We start from the raw sequence: 15211 nt of genomic DNA, 5'->3' as shown, positions 1-15211 counted from the left end.
GGACATGGGGTGAACCCTAAGCCGGAGACCACCGAATCCCCAGTCTGACACGGTACAGCGCATGCTGCCTGGAACTTCTGCCAGTTCCGGTCGGGCCTAGGGCAGCCGCCCGGGGAAGCCAGGAATTTCTGAGCCCTTCGCTAGAGCCTCTTCATTCAAAATCCTCTACACACACACACACACACAGGAAGTAAAAAACTAAAAGTGTTGTTTTAAAAAACAAAATCACCTTAGAGAAATATTTAAAGTTGTGAAAAAACAAGTCACGTGAACCATGACCTTGGACCCCAGGCTGCTCCTGAGGCCAGGGAGAGGCCCTTCCACTTTGGGGGTCACCAGATGCTAGCACGGCTCCCCCTCCCAGGAGGGCGACAGCTTTGGCCAACTGTTTCCAGACACCCCAGACCTTGATGCCCAGAGCACGTCTAGTCTGGGTTTACAAAGGGCAGTGAAGGTCCACAGAGGCCCCCGGCCCCACCCCAGGTCACACAGCAAGCAGCACCCAGGAGAGCCCTGAGGACCTGTGGGGAGGCCGCTGAGGGGACCCACCCCAATGCGGGTGGGGCCCGGGTCCCCACCTGCAAGCACCCCAACCTCTCCGTGCAGCCCCGGCCTACCCTGCAGCACTGACACCCCGTCTGCAGCTGAGAGGGGCTGGTCCTCCCGGTACCAGGTCAGCTCCGGGGGTGGCACCGCGCTGGTGTCGCAGTACAGGTACGCGGGGCTGCTCTCCACGGTCTCCCGGTATTCCGTCACCCCGCCCCGGGCCTCCGCTTCCCGGGAAGAGCTTTCGAAGGCTGCAGTGGCATCGCCCGCCTTCAGGAACATGGGGGGCACTGGGGGGGCAGGGATGACAAAGCCGTTATGAGCCGTTAGGACACAAAGCTGAGGGATGAGCCAATTCCGTAGGTTAAGACATTTTAAAAATTCATTCATTCCTTCAACTAGTGTTTTTGTTTGTTTGCTTTTTAAACAACTTTATTTATTTACTTTTAGACAGAGGGGAAGGAAGAAGGAAAGAGAGGGAGAGAAACCTCAATGTGTGGTTGCCTCTTGCATGTCCCCTACTAGGGGCCCGGCCCACAACCCAGGCATGTGCCCTGACTGGGAATCGAACCAGTGACCCTTTGGTTCACAGGCCAGTGCTTAAACCACTGAGACGCACCGGCCAGGGCCCTTCAACTAGGTTTATTGAGCAATTACTACGCTCGGCACCAGAATAAGGTTCCTGCCCTCTGACATGCATGTCTAATGGACACAAAAAGGCTTCTCTCGATGAGGCGATATTTTTCAGGGGAGGAAGCCGGGTACTGAGCTTTAACCAATGTGTTTATCGGAGCACATGGGCATAAAGTCACAGGCTCTCAGAACTGGGGGGGTCACATCGAGGCCACCTGATTCAATCACCCCATTGTACAAAGGACTAAGGCCTGGGGGCAGGGTGTTCCCTGGTCATAAAGTCAGTTCACGGAAGAGGCCAGGCCAGGGGTCTGGGGGTCGGACGTGCCAGGCAGTGGTGAGAAAGGGGGCGGGTAGCCCAGAGCACAGCCCTCCTGCCAGGCCACTCCCCACTCCCAGCCGTGCCGACCCCGCCCCCTGGCCCATGCCCCTGCCAGGCCCCGCTGGCCCCCACACACCCTGGATGAGCACGTTGAAGTCCTGGTCATCCTCGCCAGCCACATTGGTGGCCACACACAGATACCGCCCGGAATCGGAGACCTGCGTGGGCTGGATCTGAAGCAGCCGCCCATCACCCAGGACACGGAGCCGCTCACTGGGGGTCACGGGCTGGAGGAGGGCAAGAGGGGGGGCAGGATCACAGATGGAGGGGTACTCAGATGGGTGTTCTTAGATTTTAATAAAGTTTTAAAAATACAGCAAAATTACAGTTTCTAAACCAAATCCATGTAACTTAAAAACTGGAGGAGAACGGGTGAATGTACAGCTTCGAGACTCGTCCCCTGTGCAGAGCAGGGTCACTATCAGCACAAAGGGGGAGGCGGCCAGGCCAGCTCTGGGGCCAGGGGCTCCAACCGTGCGCACTGGGAGGCTCCCAGCAGAGCCAGGGGGCCCCGGGGAGGGCACCCGAGGCTGCTCGGGGTTCTCGAGCTCACCTGTCCATCCTTGTACCAGCTGATGGCAGGCGGGGGCGAGGCCCAGCACTCACACTCCAGGGTCAAGGTGCTGTTGACCTTGGTCTTCACTTCCTTCACAGAGACCTCCTCCATGGAGTCGTCTTTGGAGATGGAGGGGGGTACTGAAAATCACAGAGGGGTCTGAGCAACAGGCCTGCGGCAGGGCGCTGAGATGCTCACCCTGGTCCCAGGGCCAGCGGCGGGGGGGTCACATAGAGGAGAGTGTCTGTCAGTGACGGTTCCAGGGCAGGGCAGGCCTGAGGCAGGGGGATTCCTCGGGGACCTTGGGGGTCCCAGGCCTCAGGCCGCTGAGCCTCTGGCCACATCGGAGCAGAAAGAGGCCAGGACTGCAGAGGGTCTGGGCCTCCTCGTGGCCCAATCCTGACTCACTGTCCCCTCCTCTCAGTGTCCTTGACCCTAACGTGGAACGACATAGCCAGCCTGGCTGCCTGGTGAATGTCGGAAGGGACAAACCCCACGACAGTGCGGTCTGGGAGCCAGGGTCCCAGGGGTCCCAGGGGTCCCAGGGTTTCCGCATGGCTGCGGGCCCACCTGCCCAGAACCCCAGAGGCCCCGACTCACTGAGGACTTCTACATGGTAGTTCTTCACAGCTTCCCCAAGCTCATTGGTGACCACGCAGGTGTACTGGCCTGAGTCCTCCTTCTGGGCATTTAGGATCTGAAGCCCGTGGGTGCCTGCTCTCAGGGAGGGACTGGGGTCACCCTCGGGCATGACGCGTGACTCCGGTTCACCAGTCCCTTCCTCCGACCCTGCACTCCTCCCCGCAGCGGGCTTCACCTGGGAGAAGCTGGATGTTGTTTGAGGCCTCAAAGGGCGACCCGTCCTTCATCCAAGTGACGGTGGGGGAGGGGAAGGCCAGTGCCTCGCAGATCAGAGAAATAGGGTTGTTGATGGTCACGGTCACCTCCTCGTCCACACTGTCCTCACTCGCCCCCAGGATGGTGGGAACCACTGTGACAGGAAGCCGGGAGGGTGCTCATGAGCTGGCAGTCCTGACCCTGGGCCTGAACGCCCGGCCAAGTCCCACACCCTGGTGTTTAGCCACCATGCTGTTGCGGTCTGCACTACCCAGAGAGAAACTGAGGCTCAGAGGAGCCCAGGCAGAGGCAGCCAGACTTGAGTTCCAGCCTGGGTGGCCCAGAGCGCCAGCTCTCCGCCACTAAGCAAGACCACGGGGGAGCTGAGCAGCTTCTGCTTCACTTTCCCCAACAGCCTCTTCCCATCCAGAGAGCGTCTGTGAATTTAATCTAATCGGAGCCTTCTCAGTCCTGTTCATTTCCAAACCGTGCGACTCCCAGTGGATGGTCGGGTGGGGTGGGGAAGTGGAGTTTTGTTTCCCGCTGAGCAGAATAGCTCTGCTCTCATTGGTCCCAAACTTCTCTCTCAGCCACCGAGGGGCCCTCCCGGTTCCAGCAGCGGCACTTGGAGAAGCAGACTGCTCGAAACCTGTCTCTGTCCCTCTCGGTTTCTAACCCATTTCTCCAGCCTAACCAGACAGTCAGTCCTACATGGCCTGCGGGAAACAGACGCCCGGAAGGAGTCACATCATCTCTCTAAGCGACGCGGCTTCATCAGTGACCTGGGGACAAGCACAGCACCCACCTCCTAGGGTGGTTGTGAAGTTTCCACCAATAAGGCCTGTCCAAATGCCTGGCCTAAGATAAACCGTCAGCCAATAGACCCACTATCATTATAGTTGTTGAACTTGGAGAGGTGCAAGGAAAAATAGTAGGGCACTTTGTGGGAAGACGTCCAGGCACCCCGGGCCAGGAGGAGTCCAGCACTCACCCAGGACGCTCAGCTGGAAATGTTTGGTCTTCTCCCCCACGGCACTGGCCGCGATGCAGGTGTAGTGGCCGGCACTGGACAGGTTGGCCTGGACCACCTGCAGAAGGGCGCCATCTGGAGAAATGTAGTGGGTGTCTCCGCCAGCCAGGGGTCGGCCGTCTTTGAACCACGTGACCTTGGGCTGGGGGTGGCCTGCAGGCAGAGGGGAGAGGCAGGTAAGACATTTCAGCAGTATCTGACCAGGCTGGGGTAGAGGTCGGATCGTGGGGTTTCCATCTCAGTCCAGAGGCCCCGTGCGGTAGAGCAAGGCACAGAAGCAGCCACCAGGGGTGGCCTGGGCCTTTTCCCAAGTGGTTTGACTGCCTTTTCCTTTCCTAGGAGTGGGCAGAGGTGGCTTAGTACAGACAGAAGAAAGACGAATTATTCCACCCATCCACCTACCCACCCATCCACCCAAGCGTCCATGCATCAACCCACCCATCCATCTTCCTCCATCCATCTTCATCCACCCATCTATCCATCCATTCATCCAAACATAAGTACATACATGCACCTATCTATCCAGCCACCACCCATCCATCTATCCCAAACCACAAGCACTAACTGGAGCCTCCTACACCAGGCACTGGGGCAACCAGGGTGACAAGGTAGATCGTGGGTCCTCAGGGAGCCCAGAGCCCAGCTGAGGTACATAGATATCATAAGGCCTCTGTGGACCAGTGCGGTCAGTGCTGGGATGGAGAGCAGAGGGGCTGGGGACAGGCAGGCCAGGTCCCCAGCTCCCCTTTTCTGAAGCTGCCTTTTCTCCCTTAGCTCAGCCACCAGGCGTGGCCCTACCTGTGGCGTTGCACATCAGGTGGGCTGTGTGTCCCTCAGGGACCTTGATCGCCTCCTCCAGGTCCTCGTTCTCAATACTGGGAGGAACTGGGAGAGCAGGGAGACAGCTGGTTACTAACCAGGTTGGCTCACTCGGCTGGACCACCACCGAGCAGGACACGGAGCAGGACACCGAGTGCCCATGGCATCTCTCCTCAGGTTGCTGTGCCTTGGTTTCCCCTCCCCTCATACCGCTTCTACAGGGCCATGCGCTTAACGCAGCTTCGCTGCTGGCCGAGGGGAGTACCAGGGCTTCTGGGAGAAGGCCCTGACCGAGGCGGGCAGTATGGGAGGCGTCAAAAATATTTTCTCCCTGCCACATGGGATTAGTTCCTGCTGTTTCAGAAGTTCCACGGCAGCCTCAGAGCAAAGGTTGCTGATGAGGCAAACAAAACAAAACAAAACAAAACAAAAAGCCTGGGTCTGTTCCTCCTTCCTGGGCCATGCCCCCGGCTACAGCAAGAGCCCTTCACCCTGCCCCCACCCCCTGCCCCATGAGCCCCAGGAAGAAGGGAAAGGACCCGTGGGCTGGGGACGCGGGGCTGGACGCACCCAGGACCTCCACGGTGAAGTTCCTCCACACCTCCCCAGCCGTGTTGCTTGCCAGGCATGAGTAGAGGCCTCTGTCCCGCTCCTGTATCCGGGTCATCTTCAGCATCGAGCCACCTGGGAAGTGGGAGAGTGGGCTCCAGGCACAGCCTGAGCAGCCTCTGTCTGAAGCTGAGCCCGGGCCGGCCCCCAGGAGTGGAATCGTGCCAGGCATCATAATGAGATGTCTATGCGTCTACTTCCCCCAGGGCTCCATTCCTCAGATGGGGAAACTGAGACCTGGGAGGGCGAACAGGTGGGTGGAGCCCCTTAGACATTAAGACACCCACCCAGGTAAGCCTGAGACACTGTGCGAAGAAGGACCTGTCACCTGGCGGGCCCCACTTCTGAGGACTGGCTGGGGCTAGAGGGAGAGTCCTGGCCCGGCCCCGGTCAGACAGCCCTGCCGCTCTGACGGAGCCTGCAAGGAGGCACCTTCCTCCAAAGACCCGTCGGAGGTGAGCCAGCTCCTCCCGGAGGGGACCAGGGATCTTCTAAGACAGACCCAGGGAAGGCACAGACGCAGCGACATGCGATCGCTGCTGCTCCTGGACCCGGGGCAGACATCACTAGTCGATCACCACTCTCTCGTATCACCCATGTCATCACAACACATCAGGCCACCCCTGCCACGTGCTTGGAAGTGGCACACTGGGGGACGCTTATTTGCCACCCTAGCTTTACAATAATGGGAACATCCCTGTGGGGAGGAATTGATGGGTCACTGAGGGTGAACCTCAGGGGGCCTTGAAGTCCTTACGAGATTTGGATGGGACACTGCCTCTTGGGCCTCAGTTTCCCCACTCGTGTGCCAGTGAGAACCGTCACAAATGAACTTTGTGAGGAGGAGGAATGCTCAGAGGGAAGGTGCTCGGACCACGGTTCCCGGAAGTTTGTCACCGCTCTGTGGGGGGGACTACGTGAGTGCCGTGAGAACCATCACTGAAGGGAACCCTGACTCTATCACAGGTCGCTGTGTGTGCCCAGGAGCGGAGCGGAGCAGGCGGCCTGTTCCCAAACTTGTTCAAATCTAATGTTTTTCCTGGAGCCGCCACCCGGCTGGTGTTTGGGGACTGATAGCTACAATATTTGGGCCTACCCGGCAGGTCAGAGTCAGGGTCATGGGCGTGTGACGAACAGGGACAGAAGCAGAGGGCCAGACCTCATCACCAGATACCCCCCTGGCTGGCTCCTCACCTGCCAGCAGGAAGGTGTCCTCCCCAGGGCTGACGGGCTCCTCCCCTCGGAACCAGCGGACCCCCGGGGGTGGCACGCCTGTGGCTTCACAGAGCAGCGTCAGGGGACTGTGCAAGGCAGCGGTGACGTTGGTCAGCGGGCCCGAGTCTCCGACAAACTCTGGGGGCACTAGACACGGAGAAGCCGCTTCGCTCAGGGTGCAGGCAGGACTGTGTGCCCCTTCCCCGACCCCCGACTGCCTCCCCGGGGTCCCCGCCCCCTGCCATCGGGAGAGGCCAAGGAGCAGAAGGGACAGGGTCAGCGCTGCTCCCACCGAGAGGCCTGAGCAGCAGCCACGGGCCGGACTCTGGCGGCCGGCAGGCGCCGTGGGCCTGTTTCCCCAGCCCCTCCGAGGGAGGCCAGGAGGACGGACGTGGGTAAAGCGCTCGGCACAGTGTGTGGGTAGAGCCAGGGCTGAGCAGGGAGACTGGGACGAGAGAGACGAAGGCGACACAGACACGTCCCCAGATGGCAAGTCAGAGTCCCGTGGTCCTCTGCAGGTCTGACGTGTTCATTCCCAGGGCTGACGGGAATGAACAGAAGAGCAGAAGGAGGCCACTGCTCTCAGGCTGGGAAGAGTGGGCGGGTGGCAGGGGGTCCCGGCCACACTGGGGCAGGACGAGGGGGCCCTTCCTAAGTGGACCCCTGCCCATCTCTTATCTCTTCCCTTGCCACTCCCCGCTTGTGCCCTGAGGTATACAGTAGGAGCTCAGTGAAAGACTGACATCTTGAGGCTGCTGCAGCTGCCCAGAACGTGTCACCCCTCCGGGCCTCTGCTTGGCACTTTTGCCCTCACACGGGCACCTGATTAACTCCCACTCTGCTCTTATGCTGCAGCTGGCAGGCCACCTCCTCCAGGAGGCCGCCCCAGCTTCCCGTGCGTGACAGGGCCCGGGCCCCTGAACTCCCCCATCGCATATAAGCCACACAGGAGGGAGACTGCTTATTTAACCAGTGCCCGGAACAGACCAGGGGAACAGTAAGTAAGGGAGAGAGGGGGAAAGAAGGCGGAGCAAGCAGGGCTGTGTGAGGCCAGACCTCATCTGGGAGCAGTATGACTGCTTCTGCCAACAACAGCCCGCCCTCCCTGGGGGCTGCCTCCTGGGAGAACAGGGCGTGAGATTGAACTGGCCTTGCCTTCTCCAGTCCATGCCCCCTGCCCCTCCCCTCCACACTCCCACCCCACCTCACCCTGGCCTGCCCACCTCTGGCAGGCAGGCTGCCGGTCCTCACCCAGCACAGACAGCACAAACCGCCTCTCGGCCCTCCCAGCCATGTTCTCAGCCACGCAGCTGTAGTGTCCGGCCTGGGCAGTCTGTGCCCGCTCCACGTGCAGGCTCTGACCCTGGTTCTGCAGCCGCAGGCCCAGCTCCGCCCCCACCGACTGGTCGTCCCTCTCCCAGGTCACCCTGGGCGGGGGTTTCCCCGTGACGTTGCATTCCAGGGTGGCCTCCCCATCCTGGACCACGGAGACCTGTGTGAGGGGCCCCCGGGGGCCAGCGATCTGAGGGGGAGCTGGGGTGGAGAGAAAGCTGCTGTAGGCCACCCAGCCCCGGGCGGGCCCGTGTCCCCACTGCCACTTACTGGCCATATAACCTTGGCTGGGTGGCCTCACCTCTCCGGGCCTCCACTTTCCATCCTTATAATGGGGTCCCAACAGTACCTCCCCCAGCCCTGGAACCCCGGGGAGAGGCCTGCGGTGCGGAAAGCAAGCTGCCGACACAGCCACTAAGATCTGTGGGGGTTTCCTCGCCCAGAAGCAGGGGCTTCCTGGGACTCCTACGGTCGTCAGGGCCGGTGTTCTCTACGAAATGCTGCTCTCAGTTTTGTCTCCCAGAACGGTTTCTGAGACTGAGCTGTTGCGTCACTCAGGACCAGCAGCTGGAGACAGGTCTCCACTATGGGTCTCGGCTCCAGAGACGCTCTGCCCTTCTCTGTTTCCAACCGTTTCCTGCTGTGTCTCTCTCTCTGGGCTGTGGGGCCGCGTGGGGCCGCGTGGGGCCGCGTGGGGCCGTGCTGCCCCTCAAGGGCCCAGGTCAGGAGCTGCAGGAAGCTTCCCAGGAAGGGCAGTTAATAAAATGCAGCTGGTCTAACAGAGGCCACTGACAGTATTCTCGTCCTCACCATTCCTGTCCTGGTGTGGATTCTGGGGGTGGGGTCCCCCCGCCCAGCTTCTCCTGCCTGGTTCAGGTCCCACCCCCGCTCACCGTGCACCTCCAGCTGCAGAGTCTGGCTGCTGTTTCCTGCCACGTTGCTGCACTCACAGGTGTACGCACCCTCGTGGGCCGGCTGGGCCGGGCCCAGGTACAGCAGCCGTCCCACCGCCGACACCTGCTCGAGGCCTGACCCCTCCCCAGGGACTGGCTGGCCTGGATGCAGCAAGAAAAAGTTGTTGGTTCCCGGTCCTTTCACCTGGAACATCTGTCCTCCCACCACTCTGGCTGACTCCTGCCCACCCTTCAGGTGTCCACCTAGATGTCACCTCTGCCAGGAAGCCCTCCCTGAGCACCAGACCTGATCCTGGCACCCTGCTGAACTCTCCCAACCCCTGAGCTTCTCCCCATCACAGACTAATCTGCAGGCCTCTGTCTGAATCCAGCCCAGCCCAGGCCACCTGAGACACCCCGCCTCACTCTGCAGGGATCCTTAGAGGCTCAGGGCCCAGTACACAGCAGGCCTCAATGAAGGCTACTGAATGAATGACACTTCCACGGCCTGGGGGTGGAGGCCAAGCAGTGAGTACACCCGGCAGCAAGAAGGACTTTATGAGTCTCCGGCGCTGAGTTACACACCAACCCCCCGGCCCCAAACCTGTTTGTACAGGAGCAGCCTCCCAGGCTGGGGCGGGGCTCCAGTGACCACATGGCCAAGCTCCTCCTTCTGACACCCTCTTCTCTGCCCTGGGGACCTACCTCCACCTGACCTCTCCTCTGAGCCACACCACCTACCTGTGACCGCCCACTAGACATCTCACTGGGTGTCTAAGTCATCTCGAAATTAACATGCCCCACATTCGGGGTCTGCCCACAGACCTGCCCCACGGCCTCGACTCGGTGATGGCAGCACCATGCCCCTCACCGCAGGCCAAATCCCCACCCGCTGAGCTCCCCGCCTTTCCGGTGCCCTCTCTGCCGGGTCAGGAACTCGCCCAGTCCCACCCTCACTGCCCCTCCCTGCCCTCGCCGGGTGCCCCCACGCCAGAGCCCAGCTGAGATGAAATGAGTGAGGGTGCTGGGTGCAGAGGTGACACTTCCCTCAGCCCTTTCTCTGCTTGGTCCCCAAGTCTGCTAGGAGCCCCGGCCCCTTCCCAGGCAGCAACCCTACCATCCTTTCTCCAGCTGATCTTGGGGAAAGGGACACCCCGGCATTCACAGGACAGCCTGGTGGAGTGCCCTTCAGCCACAGTCAGGGTGCGGGGCTCCGTGGAGGGGAACAGCGGAGGAACTAAGAGAAGAAGGGGTATGAGGCGGGCAGCAGGCTGGGCAGGGGGTGGTTGGATGGAGGGACAGGAGTGGAGAGGGCTGTGCCCTGGGACCCAGTCGGGGCCGCACATCCCCTGGGCATGTGGGGGCGGGGCCAGCATGCGGGGGGGNGGCAGCACCATGCCCCTCACCGCAGGCCAAATCCCCACCCGCTGAGCTCCCCGCCTTTCCGGTGCCCTCTCTGCCGGGTCAGGAACTCGCCCAGTCCCACCCTCACTGCCCCTCCCTGCCCTCGCCGGGTGCCCCCACGCCAGAGCCCAGCTGAGATGAAATGAGTGAGGGTGCTGGGTGCAGAGGTGACACTTCCCTCAGCCCTTTCTCTGCTTGGTCCCCAAGTCTGCTAGGAGCCCCGGCCCCTTCCCAGGCAGCAACCCTACCATCCTTTCTCCAGCTGATCTTGGGGAAAGGGACACCCCGGCATTCGCAGGACAGCCTGGTGGAGTGCCCTTCAGCCACAGTCAGGGTGCGGGGCTCCGTGGAGGGGAACACCGGAGGAACTAAGAGAAGAAGGGGTATGAGGCGGGCAGCAGGCTGGGCAGGGGGTGGTTGGATGGAGGGACAGGAGCGGAGAGGGCTGTGCCCTGGGACCCAGTCGGGGCCGCACATCCCCTGGGCATGTGGGGGCGGGGCCAGCATGCCGGGGGCGGAGGGGGGGCAGCGCAGGCAGAGCCCCAGCCCAGCCCAGCCCAGGAGACCCTCACCCCAGACGTTGAGGTTGTAGTGTTTCTCCGAGCGGCCGGCCTGGTTCAGCGCCTCACAGGTGTAGCGGCCTGCGTCCCACACCTCTGCTCTGTCCACCTGGCCGAGAGCCACATGCCCCATCGTCAGTGGGGGCAGCACAGAGATGGGGTCACCCTGGACGGACCCCGTGACTGTGGGCATGTCACTTCACCCCACTGTGTCTCAACCTCCCCATCTGGAACCTGAGGGTGCCGATAGCACCTTGGGCTCCTCCCGGACATGAAGTCTCCAGAAGCTGGTGGCAGCCCTACCGGCCTCACCCTGCTTCACAGCCTCAGCCCAGAGGGAAGGCAGAGAACAAAGAGGGTGGGGAGAGGGGACCCTGTCCGTGGGCGTCAGATCCTGATGAGGTGGGTGACGGCCACAGCTCTGAAGGGGGTAGGGAAGGAGAGGCAGGCATTCGGGCAGAGGGACCACACAGGTGCAAGGAGTCAGAACAATCACTGCAGAAGGTGCAGAGTAGGTGGGGGAAGGAGCAGGCTGGAGCAGTGGGAGGGTCTCCCAACAGCAGGCTCGGTGCCGGACCCCCAGGGGACTGGATGCAGACACACTGTTCTCCAGGGCAGGCTGGGGCCTCACAGGCCTCCTCACCCCCTGAGAATTCTCCCAGCCACCCCAGAAAAAAGGTACCAGCGTGCCTGCAGGAGAGAAACCTGAGGGCCTGTGCCGCCTGGGCATTTCCTTAGGCGGCCTTGTGGAGGGGCGGGGGGCTAGGCAGAGCTAAAATTTAAATCTGGGCTGACTCCTGAGTCCCCAACCCCAGCTACCTGCTGTCTTGCTGGGCCAGAGGCCTGATCTAGGGACTTAAATGGCTAGAGGCGAGGAGGATTTGGAACAAGGAGTGACAAACAGAGGGAGAACTGGGGGCTTACTCCTGGGGCTTCACCCTCGGTCCCCATTTGGCCAGAAGCTGCTCTGACAGGTTGGCAGAATACGCCCCGGCGTCAGGTCTGGAGGGGCCCGTGGGGCGCACGCAGCTGAGCAGCACCTGGTGGGGGGCCGGGGCGCCCACAGCCCCTGCCCTGCCCGGGGCCCAGGCCCACTCTCGACCGAGGCCCCTGCCATCGGCCTTTGTGGCCATGTACCTCCAGTAAGGCCTTGTCTGCCGAGAGGCGGACTCCGGGTCGTGGCTCCAGGGGGCGTCCGTCCTTCTGCCAGCTCAGCACGGGAGGGGGCACGGCGCGGCTCTGGCACTCCAGGACCACTGACTCGTTGACCACGATGGACACATTCAGCTCTTCTCCAAGGATGTGGGGGGGCGCTTTGGTGGGGGCAAAGGTTGGGGCAGGAGAGGGGCTGTCTCAGCTGGTGGGTGGGGCCAGCAGCAGGGAGCACCCGTGGTTAGGATGAGGCTGTGGCCCCTTATGCCCCCTTGAGGTCCCCCAGAGCCTAGGAGGGTGGGGGGCGGTGACAGCGGCACTGTCCTGGGTTGAATGCACCTTAGTTGTACCTAATCCAGGATGCCACCACCAAGGGACAGCCGGTGAAGCGGACACAGGATTTCTCCGTGTTATTTCTTATAACTGCATGTGAACCTACACTTATCTCAGAATCATTTTTAAATTAGTAAGATTTTAATTTTTAAAAACGTTTTTAAAACCAGGTCCCCTTGCCACCTTTTGTCTGAGACGTAAGCAGAGTGTGTGGCATAGGGGTCAGGAAGGCAGGGTCAGAGGTCCTGGCCAAAGTCCCGAGTCCTAGCACTGGGCCACCGCGTGAGGCCTGGGAGACCATACTCGGTCTCTCTGAGCATGGTGAAGGCAGTCGCCTGGGGTCACCAGGTGGGTCAGTGCTGGAACACGGGTGGCTGGGCCCTGGGACACACGGTGACTGTTAATTATAACCTTGACCTCAGCAACAGGAAAGAGCTGGAACAGAATGCTGCCTCCACCCTCCTGCAGGGCTCCCCATTTCCCAGAGTTCCCTCGTGCACCCCCAGAGAGGCCCACAAAATCCTGTACCAGAGAATTTTAAAACAAGAGCAATGGTGGCTGAGTTCTCCATGACTGTGGTGAACCCTGTGACACCCTATGGGGTGGGTGCCACCTTCGCCCATTTCACAGATGAAGAAGTGGAGGCCCAGAGAAGTGAAGGGCCCAGCCCGAGGTCACGGAGCTAGGAGGTGGAAGAGGCAGAGTTTGAACCGCAGGTCCATACCCTGCCGACCACCCCACACTCCCTTTCCCAAACGGGCTGCCCCCCCTCTTGACCCAGGGCAGTGGCCACGTCCCGTTCCCGACTCTTGACCATGGGCCCCTCCTGCTCCATTGTGCTCCTACCTGTTCCCTGAACTTCGATCTGCCCAGCTCCCCCCTGTCCACACTGCGGGAGCTCTCACTCCATCAGACCCCGCACAGGGGCAGCTGCAGTGTCAGGCCGGCACGTCTCACGCCCAGTCGCCCCTCCGCCCCTGGAAGGTTCCTGGACACACCCCCGCTGGCCTGGACCCAGTGGCCTCCGGGGCCTGACACTCACTGTAGACATGCAGGATGATGTCCCGGCGGTCCTCGCCCACCGCACTCACGGCCACACAGGAATAGCTGCCCGAGTCGGAGGCCCGGGCGCTGGCCAGAGTGAGGACGTGGCCGCCAGGGAAGACCTATGTCCCCAGGAGGAAGCACACGTGAGGTGAGGCCATGCATCCTGGGGGCCAACGCCCGCACCCTCCTAAGCTGGTCCTGCTGCTTGGCACGCCTGGCAGCCTGCTCCAGCCCCCAGAAGCCCCAGTGCAGGGCAACCAGGAGCTACACCGGATCTCGGGACTTCTGCTGGCTGGAGGGCAATTACATCGGCCCTCGGAAGGGTCGTCGAGAGCTTTGCTGTGGCCACTGGGCCCTTTACTCAGGGCCAGTCAGTCTCAGGTGTCCCACACACACACAGATGTCAGAGTTAGTACAGAAGAAGACTGTATCGGAAAATGTTAGCAATTTTCTATGTTGATCATGTGATGAAATGGTACTTTCGGGATGCACTGGGTCAACTACCATGTATTAGCCAAGTTGGTTTCACCTGTTTCGTACTCATTTTTTAATGCAGCTACTAGGAGAACTTTCTTTCTTTATCCTCACTTGAGGACATTTTTCATTATTCTCAGAGAGAGAGAGAGGGAGGAAGGGAGAAAAGGAAACACTGGTTGGCTGCCTTCCATATGTGTCCGGATCCGCCACCTTTCGGGCACAGGACAGCGCGACACCGACGGAGCCGCACCAGCCAGGGCTCAGCAGCTGGAAGATTTAAACCCCATGTGTGGCCGGCTCCAGTGCAGGGCATTGTGTGTCTGGGTCCATGCTCAAGACTCTCCACTTAGCAGTCGCCTTCCTCCCTCCCACCACTGTCCTGGGTGATCACTGCCGCCCCCTCCCCTCGCAGCTCCCAGGGCTCGGCCTCTGCTCCTGGAACCTCCTGAGGCAGCAGGGAGGCGAGCTAGGGCCACCCAGCCCCACTGACCTGGAGGCCGAAGGTCCCCGCGGTGGACACGGGGTTTCCATCCTTCAGCCACATCAGAGTGGGGCTGGGTCTCCCGGTGGCGTTACAGGTGAGCCGCACGGGGGCGCCGAGCAGCACGGGGCCTGGCAGGTGGGGTGGCAGTGTGATGCGAGGAGGCACTGCAGGGCAGGTGACACAGAGCACAGGCTGAGCCTCATGGGGGGGCACGAGAGGAGGGCCCCCGGAGGGGTGCCCCCCACAGGCCACACAAGAAAGCATGGGGGCAGCCTCTCCCCGTGTGGGCACACACTGCATGGTTTCCAAGGCTGCTCCTCTCATCCTTCGGAACCAGCAGAAGGCCCCCACAGATGGCCCCCACAGATGGCCCCCACAGATGGGACCCAGATGCTCAGGGAGGGCAAGGCACCTGCCCAGGGCTGACCAGAGAGGCAGTGGCAGACGCGGCCCCTGAACTGGGGCCCCTGGTTGGCGGCCATGGGGATGGTATAGGCAGGTTTTGTTTTCCAACTCGGAGGTGCTGATCAAACACTGTCCTACACTGCCCCTCGTGGACAGAAGACGACTCAGGTGTATCTGAGAGACATAAGCCAGGCTGCCTAGGGCTCCCGCCAGCTGCTCACTGGTCTTAGGATAAAGGCCTGGCCCCTCCAGCTCCCATCTGGCCACTGGCACTGCCTGGCCCCTCTCCCCCTTGCTCTGCGAGCTCCAGGCCCCCAGGCTCCTCCTTTCAGTTCCTCGAACTCCCCGGGTCTCTGCAGCCTCTGGCCTGAGCAGGAGGGCTCTACCCAGGCACCCAGCTCCCTGACGGGCCTCCCGGCCTCCCCAGGCACAGCTGCACCTTACCTTTGCTAGCCCCTGTCCCAACGGCCAGGAAACAGCATTTTAGGTAACTATCT

At 61.3% G+C, this 15211-nt stretch overlaps 1 protein-coding gene across 1 annotated transcript in view; it reads right to left on the bottom strand.

The window, feature by feature from the left end:
- Positions 1 to 15211, bottom strand: part of HMCN2 (hemicentin 2) — a 134134-nt gene that overhangs the window by 43400 nt on the left and 75523 nt on the right. Inside the window, exons 39-54 of the mRNA XM_037036894.1 lie at positions 14316 to 14473; positions 13344 to 13467; positions 11954 to 12129; positions 10829 to 10925; positions 10505 to 10624; positions 8853 to 9014; positions 7879 to 8160; positions 6607 to 6774; positions 5374 to 5487; positions 4783 to 4869; positions 3946 to 4137; positions 2935 to 3108; positions 2718 to 2831; positions 2115 to 2257; positions 1638 to 1788; positions 618 to 836 (exon numbers count right to left, since the gene is read on the bottom strand). Of these exons, the coding sequence (XP_036892789.1) occupies positions 618 to 836; positions 1638 to 1788; positions 2115 to 2257; positions 2718 to 2831; positions 2935 to 3108; positions 3946 to 4137; positions 4783 to 4869; positions 5374 to 5487; positions 6607 to 6774; positions 7879 to 8160; positions 8853 to 9014; positions 10505 to 10624; positions 10829 to 10925; positions 11954 to 12129; positions 13344 to 13467; positions 14316 to 14473 (2481 nt within the window). The remainder of the gene's footprint in view (positions 1 to 617; positions 837 to 1637; positions 1789 to 2114; positions 2258 to 2717; positions 2832 to 2934; positions 3109 to 3945; positions 4138 to 4782; positions 4870 to 5373; positions 5488 to 6606; positions 6775 to 7878; positions 8161 to 8852; positions 9015 to 10504; positions 10625 to 10828; positions 10926 to 11953; positions 12130 to 13343; positions 13468 to 14315; positions 14474 to 15211) is intronic.

Source organism: Sturnira hondurensis, unplaced genomic scaffold (genome assembly GCF_014824575.4).
Source record: "Sturnira hondurensis isolate 20B ecotype Veracruz unplaced genomic scaffold, ASM1482457v3 Scaffold0022908, whole genome shotgun sequence".
NCBI lineage: Eukaryota > Metazoa > Chordata > Mammalia > Chiroptera > Phyllostomidae > Sturnira > Sturnira hondurensis.
The sequence above is the reverse complement of the archived record's forward strand: the minus strand, read 5'-3'. Positions and strand labels throughout refer to the sequence as shown.